Source organism: Nothoprocta perdicaria, unplaced genomic scaffold (assembly GCF_003342845.1).
Source record: "Nothoprocta perdicaria isolate Ctin4 unplaced genomic scaffold, notPer1 scaffold_464, whole genome shotgun sequence".
NCBI lineage: Eukaryota > Metazoa > Chordata > Aves > Tinamiformes > Tinamidae > Nothoprocta > Nothoprocta perdicaria.
The window spans coordinates 83606-97909 of NW_020455715.1; the positions used below are offsets into that span (position 1 = coordinate 83606).

The 14304-nt window shown below is 48.8% G+C and overlaps 2 protein-coding genes across 2 annotated transcripts; one reads left to right on the top strand and one right to left on the bottom strand.

The window, feature by feature from the left end:
• Positions 1–473: 473 nt before the first annotated feature.
• On the bottom strand, positions 474–4154 carry LOC112953837 (C3a anaphylatoxin chemotactic receptor-like). Its single transcript, XM_026046948.1, has 2 exons — positions 4101–4154; positions 474–2243 (listed from the first exon to the last, which is right to left on the bottom strand). The coding sequence occupies exon 2, from the start codon at positions 2234–2236 to the stop codon at positions 815–817; it is 1422 nt and encodes a 473-aa protein (XP_025902733.1). The 5' UTR covers positions 2237–2243; positions 4101–4154; the 3' UTR covers positions 474–814.
• Positions 4155–8975: 4821 nt separating this feature from the next.
• NECAP1 (NECAP endocytosis associated 1) lies at positions 8976–14196 on the top strand. Its single transcript, XM_026046940.1, has 8 exons — positions 8976–9190; positions 10626–10726; positions 10902–11006; positions 11390–11471; positions 11830–11938; positions 12029–12215; positions 13358–13445; positions 13577–14196. The coding sequence occupies exons 1-8, from the start codon at positions 9090–9092 to the stop codon at positions 13623–13625; spliced, it is 822 nt and encodes a 273-aa protein (XP_025902725.1). The 5' UTR covers positions 8976–9089; the 3' UTR covers positions 13626–14196.
• The last annotated feature ends 108 nt before the right edge of the window (positions 14197–14304 follow it).

The window sequence follows — 14304 nt, forward strand, 5'->3', positions numbered from 1 at the left end:
CAAAGTTTCACTAAAGGGATGATAGAGCAGTGGTCCCCTCATTGGGTTTGAGAATGACTGCACACAATCAAGTTCTGTTTGTCGGTGTCTTAAAATGCAGTAGGGACATTCACCTCAGACCACATCCTAAAGCGATCTGGGACTTTAGTGGTAGAGTGTTTGAAAGAGCCTGAGCGAGCACATATTAATGGACCTACCTACAGCTTGGGATTTGACCAGCTTCTAGATTACAGTGATGTATTTGCTGAGAATAAGAAATAGGCATCCATGGGCATGAAAAACCTGTCTAGAGAAAGTGCAAGTCCAGTGCATTGTTACGAGATGTGAGAAAAGGCTCTTCATATATCTGCAGGAATTTGAAAAAAAAAAAAAAAAAACCTTCAGTTCTAAATACAAGTAAAGGAGAAGAAAGGTGAGAGGACAGATTTTGAGGAGAGACACAAGATAATTTTCTCTGCAGTTTTATCAGAAACAGGAAATACAGAACATTTACAATAGATGCAACATGCAAATAACTTCAGTATCATCGTCTAGTAATTCAGAGGGTGAATTATATGATTCCACCAAAACTAGCTTTGCAAGCCACGTACTCCGGGCCTTTCCTCTTCCTCACCCGCGTGTTCCTTCAAAGCTTATTGCTTCCAGTATTGCAGCTCCCCATCTCTCTAGAGGAGGATATAAGGGGGGTGGCTCTTCTCATGTGAGCCATCTCTGTACCCCCTGTGCAGCTCTGCAGGTTAATAAATGTGTTAGAGCAAAAGCTGTGTGTGGAAAGGTACTACTGGTCCCTGCAGTGGCGGCATGAAGTCCTGCCTTAGACCGTGCTGCTAGCATCCTTATCCACGGATGTCTTGCTTTTATCAAGGGAGTGAGGACTTGTATGGGTTGGTTCCTCAACAAAGGCACTTTCCAGGATTCCCTGCAGGGATTGCCGTGCCTTTGCCCTGAAGTCCTTCCCCACAAAAACATAAAGCAGGGGGTTGATGCAGCTGTTTGTGTAGGCCAATGCCGAAGAGAGTTGATCCCAGAAGACCAACGACTCCCTCAGTCCCGTTCCAGGAATGGATACAAAGGAGAGAATCCCGACCACGTGGTAGGGAGCCCAGCAGACGAAGAAGGCGGCGATGACGAGCAAGATGACTCGCAGCATCTTGCTGCGTTGCTTGTGGAACTGAGCGGCGTGCGTCCTGCAAGCAATGAGCGCGTAGCACACGGCCATGACGCCGAAGGGCAGCAGGAAGCCAAAGACGGCCCGGGTGATGGTTATCACCACCAACGGGAGAGGTGGAAAGCCATCATCCTCGTAGAAGTCTCCCAGTGAGTCGTTACCACTGTACACGTCAAAATAGAGGAAACCATCAGGAAAACCACCACGGGTTGGTTTTAAAGGGAGATCAGCGTCGGATGGCGCAGACGTGTCTGCACTTGGGAGACCACCAGGAGATTCCAACAGCCTCACGTCAGGAGAGGCCCGGGAAGTTAACAGCGAGTTAATGTCTGCTGGTACTGCAAGGTAGCCAATGTCGGATGCTGTGCCTGTGTCTTTGTCGGTAGGTGTGTTCTCTGTTTGGAAATCTGGAAAATCATCAACAGGCCGATGAAGGAAGATGGTGCGGTCATAGGTGCCAGTTGGTACTAAAGGTGAGCTTTCTTCCAAGACTTCCTTTGCAAAACCGTTGTTATCCATATAATCTAGCATTTTATCATCTCCAAAACTGTACCCACACTCGGTTTTGCCATCGTAAGTGATAGTCTCACGGTAGTGAAAGACGGGGCAGCTGAAAAAGAAGGCCAGAACCCAAATGCCCCCGCACATCACTGACACGAACTTCACCGTTCGATGATTTTGGCACCAGACAGGTCTCATCACGAGGAGGCACCGATCGATGCTGATGGCCATGAGGAGCAGAACACTGGCAAACATGGTGAAGATGATGACCGAAGGAATTACTTTGCAGAGGAACCAGCCATACGGCCAGTGTTCATGGAGGACCAGATGCACAATGAAGAATGGCAAAGACAAGCAGCACATGAAATCGGCCACAGCAAGGTTCAGGAACCAGACAATGTTCACAGATCTCTTCATTTTCAGGCCAGCTACCCAGATCACCAAACCATTGCCCGGGATACCTATTATGAAGACAAGGATGAAGACAACCAGAGAGCCAATGGATTCCGATGCATAGTGTGCAGGAGCCTGTTCGTGGGAAGTGCTGTTGTCCAGGAGCAGAGACATTCTAGAGCTATAAAACAGAAAGCAAATTAGTAGGAAGGTCACCACTTCCTTCCCAAATTCCTCTCATTTGTGTACTAATGCTTTGCTGAGTCAGGTGACAGTACTGACCTCTCTGGATGCAAAATTATAGCTCTGTGTTACTTTGTTCCAAAAGCTTGCCCATACCATTGCCTGACCATTAAATAGCTTCATCATTTGCATGGGGGCAAAGTCACATCAGAAAAACAGCCCCACAGTTCAAACAGAGGTTTTGTATATGCTCTCCTATCTCTGTGATCCCTTTTGATCTCGTTTCTCCCTGTTTTTAGTCTCTAAAGTGGAGGTCTCACTTTATTCGCAGCCATGTGCACATCATCTTCAAGCTTCTTCCCTGACGAACTTCTAGTTTTGCTTATGGTTTTGTTCTTCAGAAAAGCAAGTCAGCATTGTAGTTCCTTTACCTTTTAAAACAAGTAATTTTTCCTCTTGGCACAAACAGTGAAGCAGACTTAAGCTGAGAAAGCAATGCTTGTCTTGATGAAATGTCTGCTCTGTTCTCTGGACATTACAAATAGAACAGAGGTTGGCAATTCTATTTGCAGAAGGACATTTACAGGAAAGTCCAAGCAAGCATTTTGCTTCCCTGCTTTTCTAGCCCCAGTATCTGTTATGACCAATCTGCCAGTTCCTTCCATTTCTAGTCTTGATGAGCAAGAGGTGAATGGTTTAAGAATAACAGATGGAGATTATAGAGATTATGGAGAGAAAAATTAAAATGCAAAATAATACCAATAATGTTCTTCAAGCATTTTAGATGTAAGAAGCTGTCCTTCTAGCAAACCAAAGTGGAACCACAGGGCTTAAGTGTGGTTTTAAAACTCTTGCAAAGTGGCAGTTGAAGCTTTTGATTGCTCAGTTAGTATTGCACTTGAACATTCGCATATTAAGTAGAGGAAATTCAACAAAGCAAAGATATGTCTGAAAGAAAAAAACTCATCTTTTAAGCCTTAACAGAATTGTTTCCAAAATCCCGAACAGCAAAGCACTTGCTGAATCTATGGAGAGAGCTGTGTTGCTGAAAGGTCCCTCAAAGCATCACCTGAAGACAGGGAAGCTGCACAGGTTAGAGCTGAATTCAGCCTGGAGAATCAGCTGAGAGGACATGAGGCAACAAACACTGCTTATATTTTAACCTCTGCTGTGGCAGCACAGACACGCTGGCCAAGGATTGTTGAGTGCAGGACTAAATGTATGTATTATAAAGAAAAAAAAAAACAGCAAAAACAAATAATCAGTTTCTTTCTTGTATCACATACAGTCTAGATGTGGATCAGAAGCAGTGAAACTGCCTCACTAAGAGGAAAATGAGTTGAATAGTTGTAATGAGCACTGTAAGTACCACACATAGGTAACAGTCACTAGGAGTTGCTAGTTACCCTACAGTTACCCTAACCCTCTAGGTGAGGGTGAGCCATGAGGAAAGCTTTGAAGAAAGCCACTGAAGGCAGCTGCTGTTCTTAACTAAAAAATCTAGCAAGAATCTGTTCATTCTCCTGTGGTCCCATTGCCATATACAGAGGACACTTTTACAGACATCATCAGAGAACAGTCTCCTCACAGAGCTACAGAATGTAAGTACAGTGTAAAGAGCAGAGAGAATCAGACAATGCTGTAAAAACAGTAATAGAAATCCTACACCAAAGCAAAGAGAGAGAGGAAACAATAAGATGATCCTGTCCATCCTGTGTTTTCAAGAATGCTAAAAAGCTGCTATGTGTCTGGGAAGATGGAAAGGAAAAATGGAGGGAGAGAGATTTTCAGGAGAGAACAGTAAGAAATTGCAAATTGGAAAGGAAAGCAGAATTTTGTGCCTTATTGCACCTACCCGAGTGAAGCAGATACATCAGCGTGTCTGGGAACAACAACTATCTTGCTTTGACTGTGAAGTGACTGAAAAAAGAAACCTCCTGATGTTTTAGGAACTGTTTTTTTCCACTATGGGCATGGCTGTGCTATTCATGTTCCTGTGCCCTGCCGGAAGGGTTTAAGCTGATTCATATCTCAGATTTTAGATATAATCTGCTAGAAAAAGGAAGCAAACAAACAAACAAAACAAAACAAAACAAACAAACAAACAAACAAAAAAGCAGTTGTCCTGACACTGTCAGAATAAAATGGGCTCTGGAGTCAAGGGACAGAGAGGCACAACACACACTTTAAAAGAAAGTTTCCATAGAGCAACACTGGACTGCGACGCTCAAGCGTTTCTCTTCTCTGTTGGCCTAGCACTGGCCACTGCTTGATACAGCTGATAAATTCAAACCCTGCCGCGTTACCATCAGGTGCCTGGTCTGTTGTCTGGAAGCCACCTCCAGCTCGGTCACATCGGCACCTTCATGGAGCTAATCCCGTTCCTTATCATTCCGGATTCTTACCAGTCCGGATCCGATTCTGTTCCAACTTGAAATCGCTTAGCTCAGCAAATACCCAAACTCTTCACCCAACAAGACATTACTGGAAGGTCTCAAACAGATTTTAGTCTGATATGCAACATTTTTAAGAAGTTATGGCTTTTTTTAAAAGGAACTTAATGGATTAAAAAAAGAAGAGATAGAGAAGTGGTTAATTGAAATGCTGATAACACAAAAAATAGCATGATGTAAAAAGACATCCGGAGTAAAGCACTCAAGTATCTAACACTAGGGTGTTTTTTTTTTTTTCTTTTTTTTTGTCTTTTCCACGAAATTGGGAAATCAAGAGAAAGCAGAAATGGTAAAGCCTGGACTTAAAAGAATGAGACTCAGCACTTTGGTATTGAAAAACTATGAGGACAGAGAAGAGTCCTGCTCACGAGCATGTCATCTGCTCTGTGCAATGCATGAACGTCAGCTCGAAAACGAAACCCTTAGGCAGGAAGGCAGGACAGCACCGGGCTCCGCACCAGCGAGCGATGAGCTCCTACGGAGGCTGCTGGCCAGCTCAGTCCCTCCACCTGCCTCCTCTTCTCAGATGCCTTTCCTGGGTCTCCTCAGGCCCAGAAAACAAGTGATCTGAGGAGAAGGTGCATTTTCCAGTTAATAAGAGGATACTCTTGTGGTCATTTTTTCCAGCCTCTCCATCATCACGACATTGGATAGACCCAGCCAAACTCTCCCTTGCAAGAAGGTCATCCTCATCACGGAGCTAGCTCCAATTCCCTCTGGTAAAACCTTTCCCCGGCAGCCAACCTGGACACAGCGAACACTTTAACTACAACAAACCCTTCGCTCAGTCCATCCAGCTCTCTCTGCACAGGGATAAGATGATGAGGTACCTCTCTGTAGGGGTTCCCAGCACAACTGAACCTCCTAAGCAGTTTGAGCAGCAAGGTATTTTGCACCTCAGCGTGAAGGGCCTAGTGAAGGAGACACTTGCACATTTCAAGGAGATGGAGCAAATTGGGAAGAAGGCATTTCATAACTTTCAGTAAACAGTTACTTGGATTAGGTGAGGCCAGATCTTCGATTTACAGCTGTAAAGCATCATAAGCCCAAAACACCGAGGGTGCCAGAGCACGGCCAAGGTTGCACTGCATCAATATTCCTCAGATTCCCTTCTTCAGAAAATCTCCTGGATGACCCAAAACCTTTCCTGCACACTGCTGGGTAAGGTCAGGTAGGACACAAGCCTTTTGCACATCAAGTAGGGAACAAGCTGGCAAAACTGACACATGTACAGATCACACAGAATGAAAGAGCAGTCTCCACGAGAGAGTCTCATCACTGCATGGTAGTTTGGGTCAAAAGTTTCAGTAAAGAGGCACTGTCTGAAACAGGATTTGGATTGTTCTCTGTAAATGCTGCTTCAAGCCTGACCTTTAAGTGATTCATTTTGCAAGATGAGTTTCCCTTGTGTCTTTGCTGCACAAAAGGAAAACTCCTTATGTTGCATCCATCTGTTATGACAGGCGTCATGCACATTGTTAGACAATGCATTGTTTTTTCTTAAATTTAATCAAAGCAAAGCAAAAGCTCAAATGATTCTTCTGTATAGAGGAGTATCAGGCTACCATAGATCACAGAAAGGCTGGGGTTGGAAGGAGCCTCTAGAGATGACCTAGTCCAACTCCCCCGTTCGAGGAGGATCAACTAGAGCACGTTGCCCAGGACTCTGTCCAGACACTTTTGAGTATCTCCGAGAAAGGAGACTCCACAACCTCTCTGGGCAACATGTTCAGATGCTCTCACAGTAAAAAACGTTTTTTCTTAGATTCAGATAGAACCTCCCATGTTTCAGTCTGTGCCCTTTGCCTCTTTCCTTGTCACTGGGCACCACTGAGAAGAGCCCAGCCCCATCCTCTTCACACCCTGCCTTCAGGTTGGTAAGATCCTTCCCTTCCCTTCCCTTCCCTTCCCTTCCCTTCCCTTCCCTTCCCTTCCCTTCCCTTCCCTTCCCTTCTTTCTTCCTTTCTTTCCTTCCTTCTTTCCTTTTTTCTTCTTTTTTTTTTTTTCTCCCTCGCAGGCTATCCAGTCGCAGTCCTCTCAGCCTCTGCTCACACGAGGAAAGGGTAATTCTGTGCTGCCTCACATGTTCTTCTAAGCAACTTTGCTACCAACATGTTCCTCACACTACTCCCTTTTAACTTCAGCTCAGCATCACAGCGGGGCTTCCTCTTCCCTTTCCTATTACTCAGACCACCGGGCAAGCAGCATACCCTGGCACACGGCAGGCAGGGCCTTATTTTGCCCTATGGCACCTACCTGCACCAAGCATCAGCTCCACGCGCGCTTATTTGCTCTTGCCCAGCTGCCTGAAGCAGGTTCCGTCTCCCTGTCCAGGCAGGGGAAGGTCCTCAGTGCCCCAGGGCATCCAGACATGCCAGGGAAATGAATCGCAGGTGCCGGCCCCTCCCTCCCACTGCACGGAAGCAGAACGAGCATCTTGGAAAAGGAAAAGGGAAGTTGTGTATTTACATAATTCCAGAGTAATTCAGCTCTACAGCTCACACCAATCATACAGCTTCTCTGTATCTATTCAAACAACTGCCCACACCAAGGTTTTTCCTCAAAAACCAGGCCGGTTATATTTACATAGGTGAAATTACCAGAGTTTTGTTTTGCTGGTTTTAATGAGTGAATGACTATAATAAGTCAAGACTTCCTCTTTTTTTTTATTATTTTGTTTTTATTTTTTATTTTTTTCTGGGCTTCGCTTATCTGATCTATGGAACTGGCAGCACAAACCCCCTTCGTCTGCAAGGTTTTCAGCACCGGGCACTGCCAGGGACCCGAACCTTTGGCCTGGCAGAAATGCCGCTTGTCTGGGGCTCTGTTAGCATCCCCTTTCATTAACCCCTGGAATGAAAACAGCAACCAATCTTCAAATAAAGTTTCAGCTCTCAATGCGTTATCTAACACTATGCCATACCAGAAAATAAAAATCTTTCCCAAGCTCAGAGCTGTATCATTCACTTTACCCTCGGCAATAAACCAAGCTCACTCTGCGTTTTGTGCATTGCTTAAATTCCCCGCACAATTAACCCGGGTTATGCCTGTCCCAGGATGGACAGCTGGACAAAGGTAACTCCAGCTGTAAACTGCCTTATCCCTTTTCTCCTCGCAGTCTTCAGGGTCTGGACTGTAGTGGACTTCAGAATCAGCTTTCGCTGGGAAGTCAGTGACTCTTAAAAAAATCACAGTGTAAACACTACTAGCATTCATTTTATTTTATTTCATAAATAAATTAGTGTTTATATACTTCTACTAGCCACATTTCTGGAGTCTTACCTCTGAACTCAGCCTTTATTTAACATGTATTTTCATCAGTTTTAGCTGGAAGAGTTACAGTGGTTTGTGTTGTACTTCCTCTTTCCTTTGGCATTTTACCAAAGGCTTCCCCCTCCCAGAACCACGAGAGTACGTGAAAAATGCTTTTTTTTTTCTTTTCCTCTCTATAAAATCCAACTTTTTGAACTTTTTGAAACTTTTTTGAACTTTCTGAACTTTTTGAAAGGCTGTACATAAGGAGGGAAAAAAGGAAAAAAAGAAAAAACAGACATTAAAAAAAAAAGCAAGCAGGCAAAGCATCCAAAATTGTCCTACGAACACCCAGCGAGCTAAAAATAATAAAGACAAAACCCACGAAAGTGCGGGGTTCGAGTCCGCTTTGGCACAGCCGGGGCTTTCGCTGCGCCTGCTGCCCCGACACCGGGAGCTTGCGCTCGGTGCCACTAATGTCCTGCCCTGGGCCCGTGGGCAGCAGCCCTCACCCTTGCCGGGGCGGCCCGTGCCTGGCGGCGCTGGGCTGGGCTGGGCTGGGCTGGGCTGGGCTGGGCTGGGCTAAGCTGGGCTGGGCTGGGCTCGCTGCCCAGACCCCACGGTTGGTGCCGGAGGGCCCAGGACGGCCCATGAAGGCCCAGGGGGGGCGAGCACCTTCCCCGCGCCGCGGCCGCCTCTGCCACCTAGGGCAGCCGCCGGCCTCGCTCTGCCCGCTTCCAACATGGCGGCGCCGCGCTCCCCTCCGGCTTCGGAGCGAAAAGGAAGGCGCCATCGTCCGACATGGCGCTCGACGCGGCTTCATGGGCCCGGATCAAATATGGCTGCGCAAAACTTTCCCCCAGTGGGAACTACCGAGATCCAAGATGGCGCCCACCGTATTGCTTTGTCAGACGCGGATCTAATATGGCCACCTGCCCTCCCCCGCCACAGCGCTCTGCTGCCCGGATCCGCGGGAGCTTCCGCCACGCTCCTGGCGTGGCCGCGTTGCAACATGGCTGCGCCCGCCCTCCCGCGGCAGCGCCTGCCCTCAGCAAACATGGCGGTCGGAAGCGCCTCCTGTTATTAGGCTCCCCACCCGCCGCTCTTTGCTGGGGGTGTTGGGGGCGGATTGCTCTGAGATGGCGGCGGCCGCCGAGCTGGAGTATGAGTCCGTGCTCTGCGTGAAGCCCGATGTCAACGTGTACCGCATCCCGCCGCGCAGCTCCAACCGCGGATACAGGTAGCGGCGCGGGGAGCGGCGGCGCGAGCCGACATGGCGCCCGCGGCGGCGGCGCTGGCCGGGCGGCACTGCAGCCCTGCAGCCCCGGCGGCGGCGGAGCGCGGAGCTGTGGAAGGGGCTTCTCCTTCATCTGCCCTCGCGTCGGGCGGCCGCTGCCTCCCCCGGGGGTGGGTGGGTTTCGTGCCCTCCGCGCTGCCCGCTCGGGCCTCTCCGCGCAGATGGCGGCGCTCGGGGAGGGAGAGACTTGGAGCCGGTGCCCGCCGAGCCGCCGCGCTGCCCCTGAGCAAGCCGGGCAGGCCTGGGGGGCTTCAGCTCCTGCGGTTTCGCCGAGTCCAGCGGCAGGCGGCACGCGGGTGTCCCCGATAAATCCGTATGGAGGCTGCCGTGTGGGCTCTGTGCCCAAAACCAGGAGTCTCCCCATCCTGTGCTTCAGAGGAGGGTGTTAGCTCGTTCATCTCGCACAGGGTGCGAATGTGTCGGTCGCTTTTTGTGTCAGGTCTAACTGCTGCCCTCAGTTTAGGTAGCTCTGCTCCCCGAGGCGCCGGTCCGGTGTGGTGGTGATGAGAGGTTGAACTTGGCACGCTGGCTCTTGGTGAGGTTGGGGTGGAAGCAGAAAGAGGTGGTGATTGTGACTCTTACAAACAAAAATAAGCTTCAGGGCAGGAGTTAGGAAAGTGTGTTCAGCTGGAACCAGGGGAATGTGCCCGTGGGAGCCGCTTCCGCAGAGCTCTTGGAGAGACCGGCAGATGCCCTGAAACAGCCGCGGTGTCAGCAGCAGGATTTGCTCAAGTGTTGCTGCTGCCCGTGTCATTCCTGGATACGAATGTTTGGGTTTGGCTGTAGAATCCTGTAGGATTGACCCCCTTCCCCCTGCCGCCCAACACCTTCCAGCGAAGAAGCTGATGAATGGGCTGAACAAGGTGACTTGTGTGCGGCATCTTGCTGAGTGTAAGCAACTGCCTCCAGTTTCAGAGATGCATAATACATTTTACAACAATGGAGTAAAATAATAAAGTCTTTTTCAGCATGCTCTAATTGTTTTAGGTCTTCCTGAGGCCGCCTAGTTGCTTATTAGTCCCTTTTGGGCCAACTGTGCCAGCTGAGCTCTAGGGCATCAATGTCTCCATATCTGCAAGTTTGTAAAGATGGGGCTTTTATGTTCTATAGACTGTATCTATTTTCCTTTACCCAAGGGAAAGAAAGGCCATTCTGAGTCTCCCGTGTTCGCTGGTAGCAATAGAGAGGAGCTGAGACCCTCAATGAGGAGCTGTCCCTGCGATGGAGAGGAGCAGACTCCCACACCTCACAGGGAGAGAGAAGTGGAATAAGGCAACTGTATGTGATGAAGGTTCGGGAGCAGAGGCTGTAGCTGAGCTGTTTGGGCAGAAATGTAAACGTTGAGGTACCAGCAGTGAGCGGTTGCTGTTCTTTCCAGGGCTTCTGACTGGAAACTGGACCATCCGGATTGGACGGGGCGACTTCGTGTGACCTCCAAAGGCAAAACTGCATACATAAAACTGGAGGATAAAGTTTCAGGTAGGGCAATGGTTGTTTCTGGTCAACATTGTAAATGGGAGTGCTGCCGATGGGCCTGTGCTTTTAAGTCAACTGGAAGGACTGCATGGCAGCAGCAACAACATTTTAGGAAAAAACATTGAAAACTTTGTTGGGAAGAGGTTGTTTTCATTAACACACGATTCTTTGTCCATAGGGGAACTTTTTGCTCAGGCTCCCATCGACCAATACCCTGGCATTGCAGTGGAGACTGTGACAGATTCCAGCCGCTATTTTGTCATTCGGATTCAGAATGGGACTGGTGAGTCCAGGGTCTTGCATGGCCCAAGTGTTGAGGGTGGAAGAGAGTTAACTTACGGAAACCAAGTGTGCACAGCTGGATTGAGAGGATGCTGTGAGTGCTGGAAAGGCTGGAGAGGCCGCCTGAAGGAGTGAGAAGGCAAGGTTAGCAGAAGAGGGATCTCTGTGTTGCACAGAGCCCAGGGCCTCAGAAGGAGGATTCAGTTTTGGAGAGAGTTGCGTGGCATGAAGGGTGCACCCTGCAGATGAGGAGCAGCGAGGTGCTCTGTGCCTGCGTTGTCCAGCTGCAGAGCTGTCAAAGGAGGTAGCGCAGAGAAGCAGAAGGATTTGGGAGCAAGAAACTGTGCAAGATACTTTCAGTGACTCCTGTTGTCTCCCCATTAGGGCGAAGCGCTTTCATTGGCATTGGCTTCGTGGATCGAGGTGATGCGTTTGACTTCAATGTCTCCTTGCAGGATCATTTCAAGTGAGTTGTGCTTCCTGGGATGCTGTTTTTCCTCTGGCCCATGGTATACAGTGGCAGCTGAGCACATTCATTTAGGACAGTTTTTTGGATAGTCTTGAAGCCCGGCCGTGGCTCCATCAGGGACACCTGGGTGTGCTGTCAGCCACAGCACAGACTGAGGGTCTCTGAGGGTCAGATCTGTAGGTTGAAAGCCCGGGTTATGGGATGCTGCAGACATGGTGTTGGGCACCTGTTTGGGGGAGCAGGATGTGTCTGGGCTTTCTGCCGTGCTGCACTGGGAGCAGGAGGTAGCCAGCCTTTGGCGGGAGGGAAGAGGCATTTTTTTGAAGGACCTTATGTTTTCCTGTTTTCCTTTTAGGTGGGTGAAGCAAGAGACTGAGATCTCCAAGGAATCCCAGGAAGCTGACACACGTCCAAAATTAGACTTAGGATTCAAGGAAGGACAGACCATCAAACTGAACATTGGGGTAAGGAGTCTGGTGGTGCCGGCCTCTCTCTTTGGATCTGCCAGTTGGGATGCTCCCTCACTTGTCCCCCTCCCCGTGTTTTTAATGCAGAACATGGCTACCAAGAAAGGAGGGGCCGCCAAGCCCCGCGCGCCTGGCTCGGGGGGCCTCAGCCTGCTCCCACCCCCTCCGGGAGGCAAAATCGCAGCCCCCCCTGTCCCTTCCCCTTCCTCCTCGGCCGCTGCCAACCACGTCACGCCAGCGCCCGCGCAGAACTCCAGCAGCTCGAGCAGGGCAGGTAAAGGGTGCCGCAGGGCAGGTAAACGTGACGTTACCGCAGAGCAGTCGGGCCGGGAGGCCCTCCTGGGCGCCCAGCGAGGGCCTGGGGAGCTCCTGGCCAGCCCAGTGTCAGCCGTGCAGTTGAGAAGTCCTGTGGGGCATCATGCGTCCCGAGGGCTTTGCTCCCTTTCACCTGAGGATTTCTGTCCTCGTTTGACAATAATACCTGGTGCTTTTCCCTCGTAAGGAAGAACAGTATTCTAATTCCTGTGCTTGCAGAAGGAGAAGGCAAGTGACTTGAGCAAAATGAGCTGGGGAGGGGGGAAGGAGAGAGAAATGGATTTAGATATACTACTTAAACACAAGGTCAGAAAATCTTAAGTATTTATTTGATGGGTTATGGCAGAGCTGTCTGAGGCATCCTGGAAAGCGCTGCCATGTCACTTGCTTCCCACAGGAGAGTAGATTGGCCTGTAGTTGTTGTTGAAAGATACAGGAGAAAGCACTTCTTGACCAGTTTACAATAGGGAGACAGACAAATTTAGTATGAAGAGCACAATAGAAATTGTATAGAAGGTATACGCAAAGTATAGAAAGAGGTGCAAAGTATCGTGAGAGTGGGCATAAGATGGAGACCTTGCTGAAGCTTTCTAGATGTAGTGTGACCCTGTAGATGTGTATGAAGAAGGCAGGGGCTTTAGCAGTGACATACAGAGTTCTGAGTGAGAAGAAGCCCTGACTTTCAGCTTAGAGCTGGGCTCTGCTCTGTGATTCCTACTGGTAACAATACTTGTTTGGTAACTGCTGTGATGGCTGTGCCCAGTAGAGCTGGGTCTGAGCCTAATGTCTGCTAGGAGGGGTAATATGTTAGCTGATGTGATAGGTAGGGACTGACTAGTTCTTGAAGATGATGCTATGGGCTCAGTGCACCTTTACGGAAAGGAGCTGTTACTGCAGACTGAGTCCTTAGCCTCTTAACCTCCTCCTTTCTGCAGGGGGAGCTGGAGTCTACTGAAAGATGCTGTGCCACTGGGTACACCAGAGAGGAAAGGCTGTGTATGGGGGACAATTTGAATGTCTGTAGAGTTTTTCTTTCTTTTTTTTTTTTTTTTTCTTACTCTTGACATGTTTGTTTGTTTGTTTTCTTCTCCCCTGCCTTAGATATTCTGTTAGACTTGGGCACACCTGTACCTACATCGAAGGCACCAGCTACTGCAGACCTCTGGGGAGACTTCAGCACTGCATCCAGGTAAACTGTGATGGAGGAAACAGCACATGATAAGGGCAAAGTCTGGAGAGGAGCACTGGAAGAGCCATGGGCTATGAAATCTGATATTGGATCTGCTTCTTTCATCATCCTTTCTTTCTGTCTTTTTTCAGTGCTGTTCCTAATCCGGCTCCTCAGCAATCCAACTGGGTCCAGTTCTGAGTGGTCAAAGTGGTGGAATGGAACAAACTGATGACCAAGAGGCTCCAGAAACACCAAATGGGATCAGAGGGGGATACAAAGCTCTTTAGTCTACAATCAAAACTATGTCGGGACAATTCCTCCTTTTTAAAGTAGATCTTCACTTCAGTCAAAATGTACTAATTTAATCCCACGCTGAAACCTAAAGAGAACACACTGGCTCCTCATGTGGTGGGCAAGGAGGAGGGGTAGCCTCATCTCTTCTACCCACCTGGCAGTTACATGGTACATCCTGGCTCTTATATTTTTTTTTTTCCCCCCCATGTTTCTATACATGGAAAGCAAAAATCCTGAGGAAGGTCGGTGCAAGAGTAGGCTGGGTAGGGGCATCAGGGTTAATTTTCTTTTAATAATTCCCTGATTAGGGCTTGTTGCTTTCTGTGGCTGCTTTCAGCAGTGACTAGAGTCTGTGCAGCTTGGCCTACAGTGCTGAGGGCACGGCTGTGTTTGGCTGCGACTCACAGATGGAAGCTGCAAGGAGATGGGTTTTGTCCATCTCTCCAAGTCTCAACACAAAACGTGGTGTGTTGAGGAGTGAACCTCCCTGTGCTCACACTAATCTCCCTCTGTTTGGTGCAGTTCTTGGTAGCGCTTGGCACCCTTGTGGGAAGAGTGTGCAGGACACTAAGGAGACCTGCTG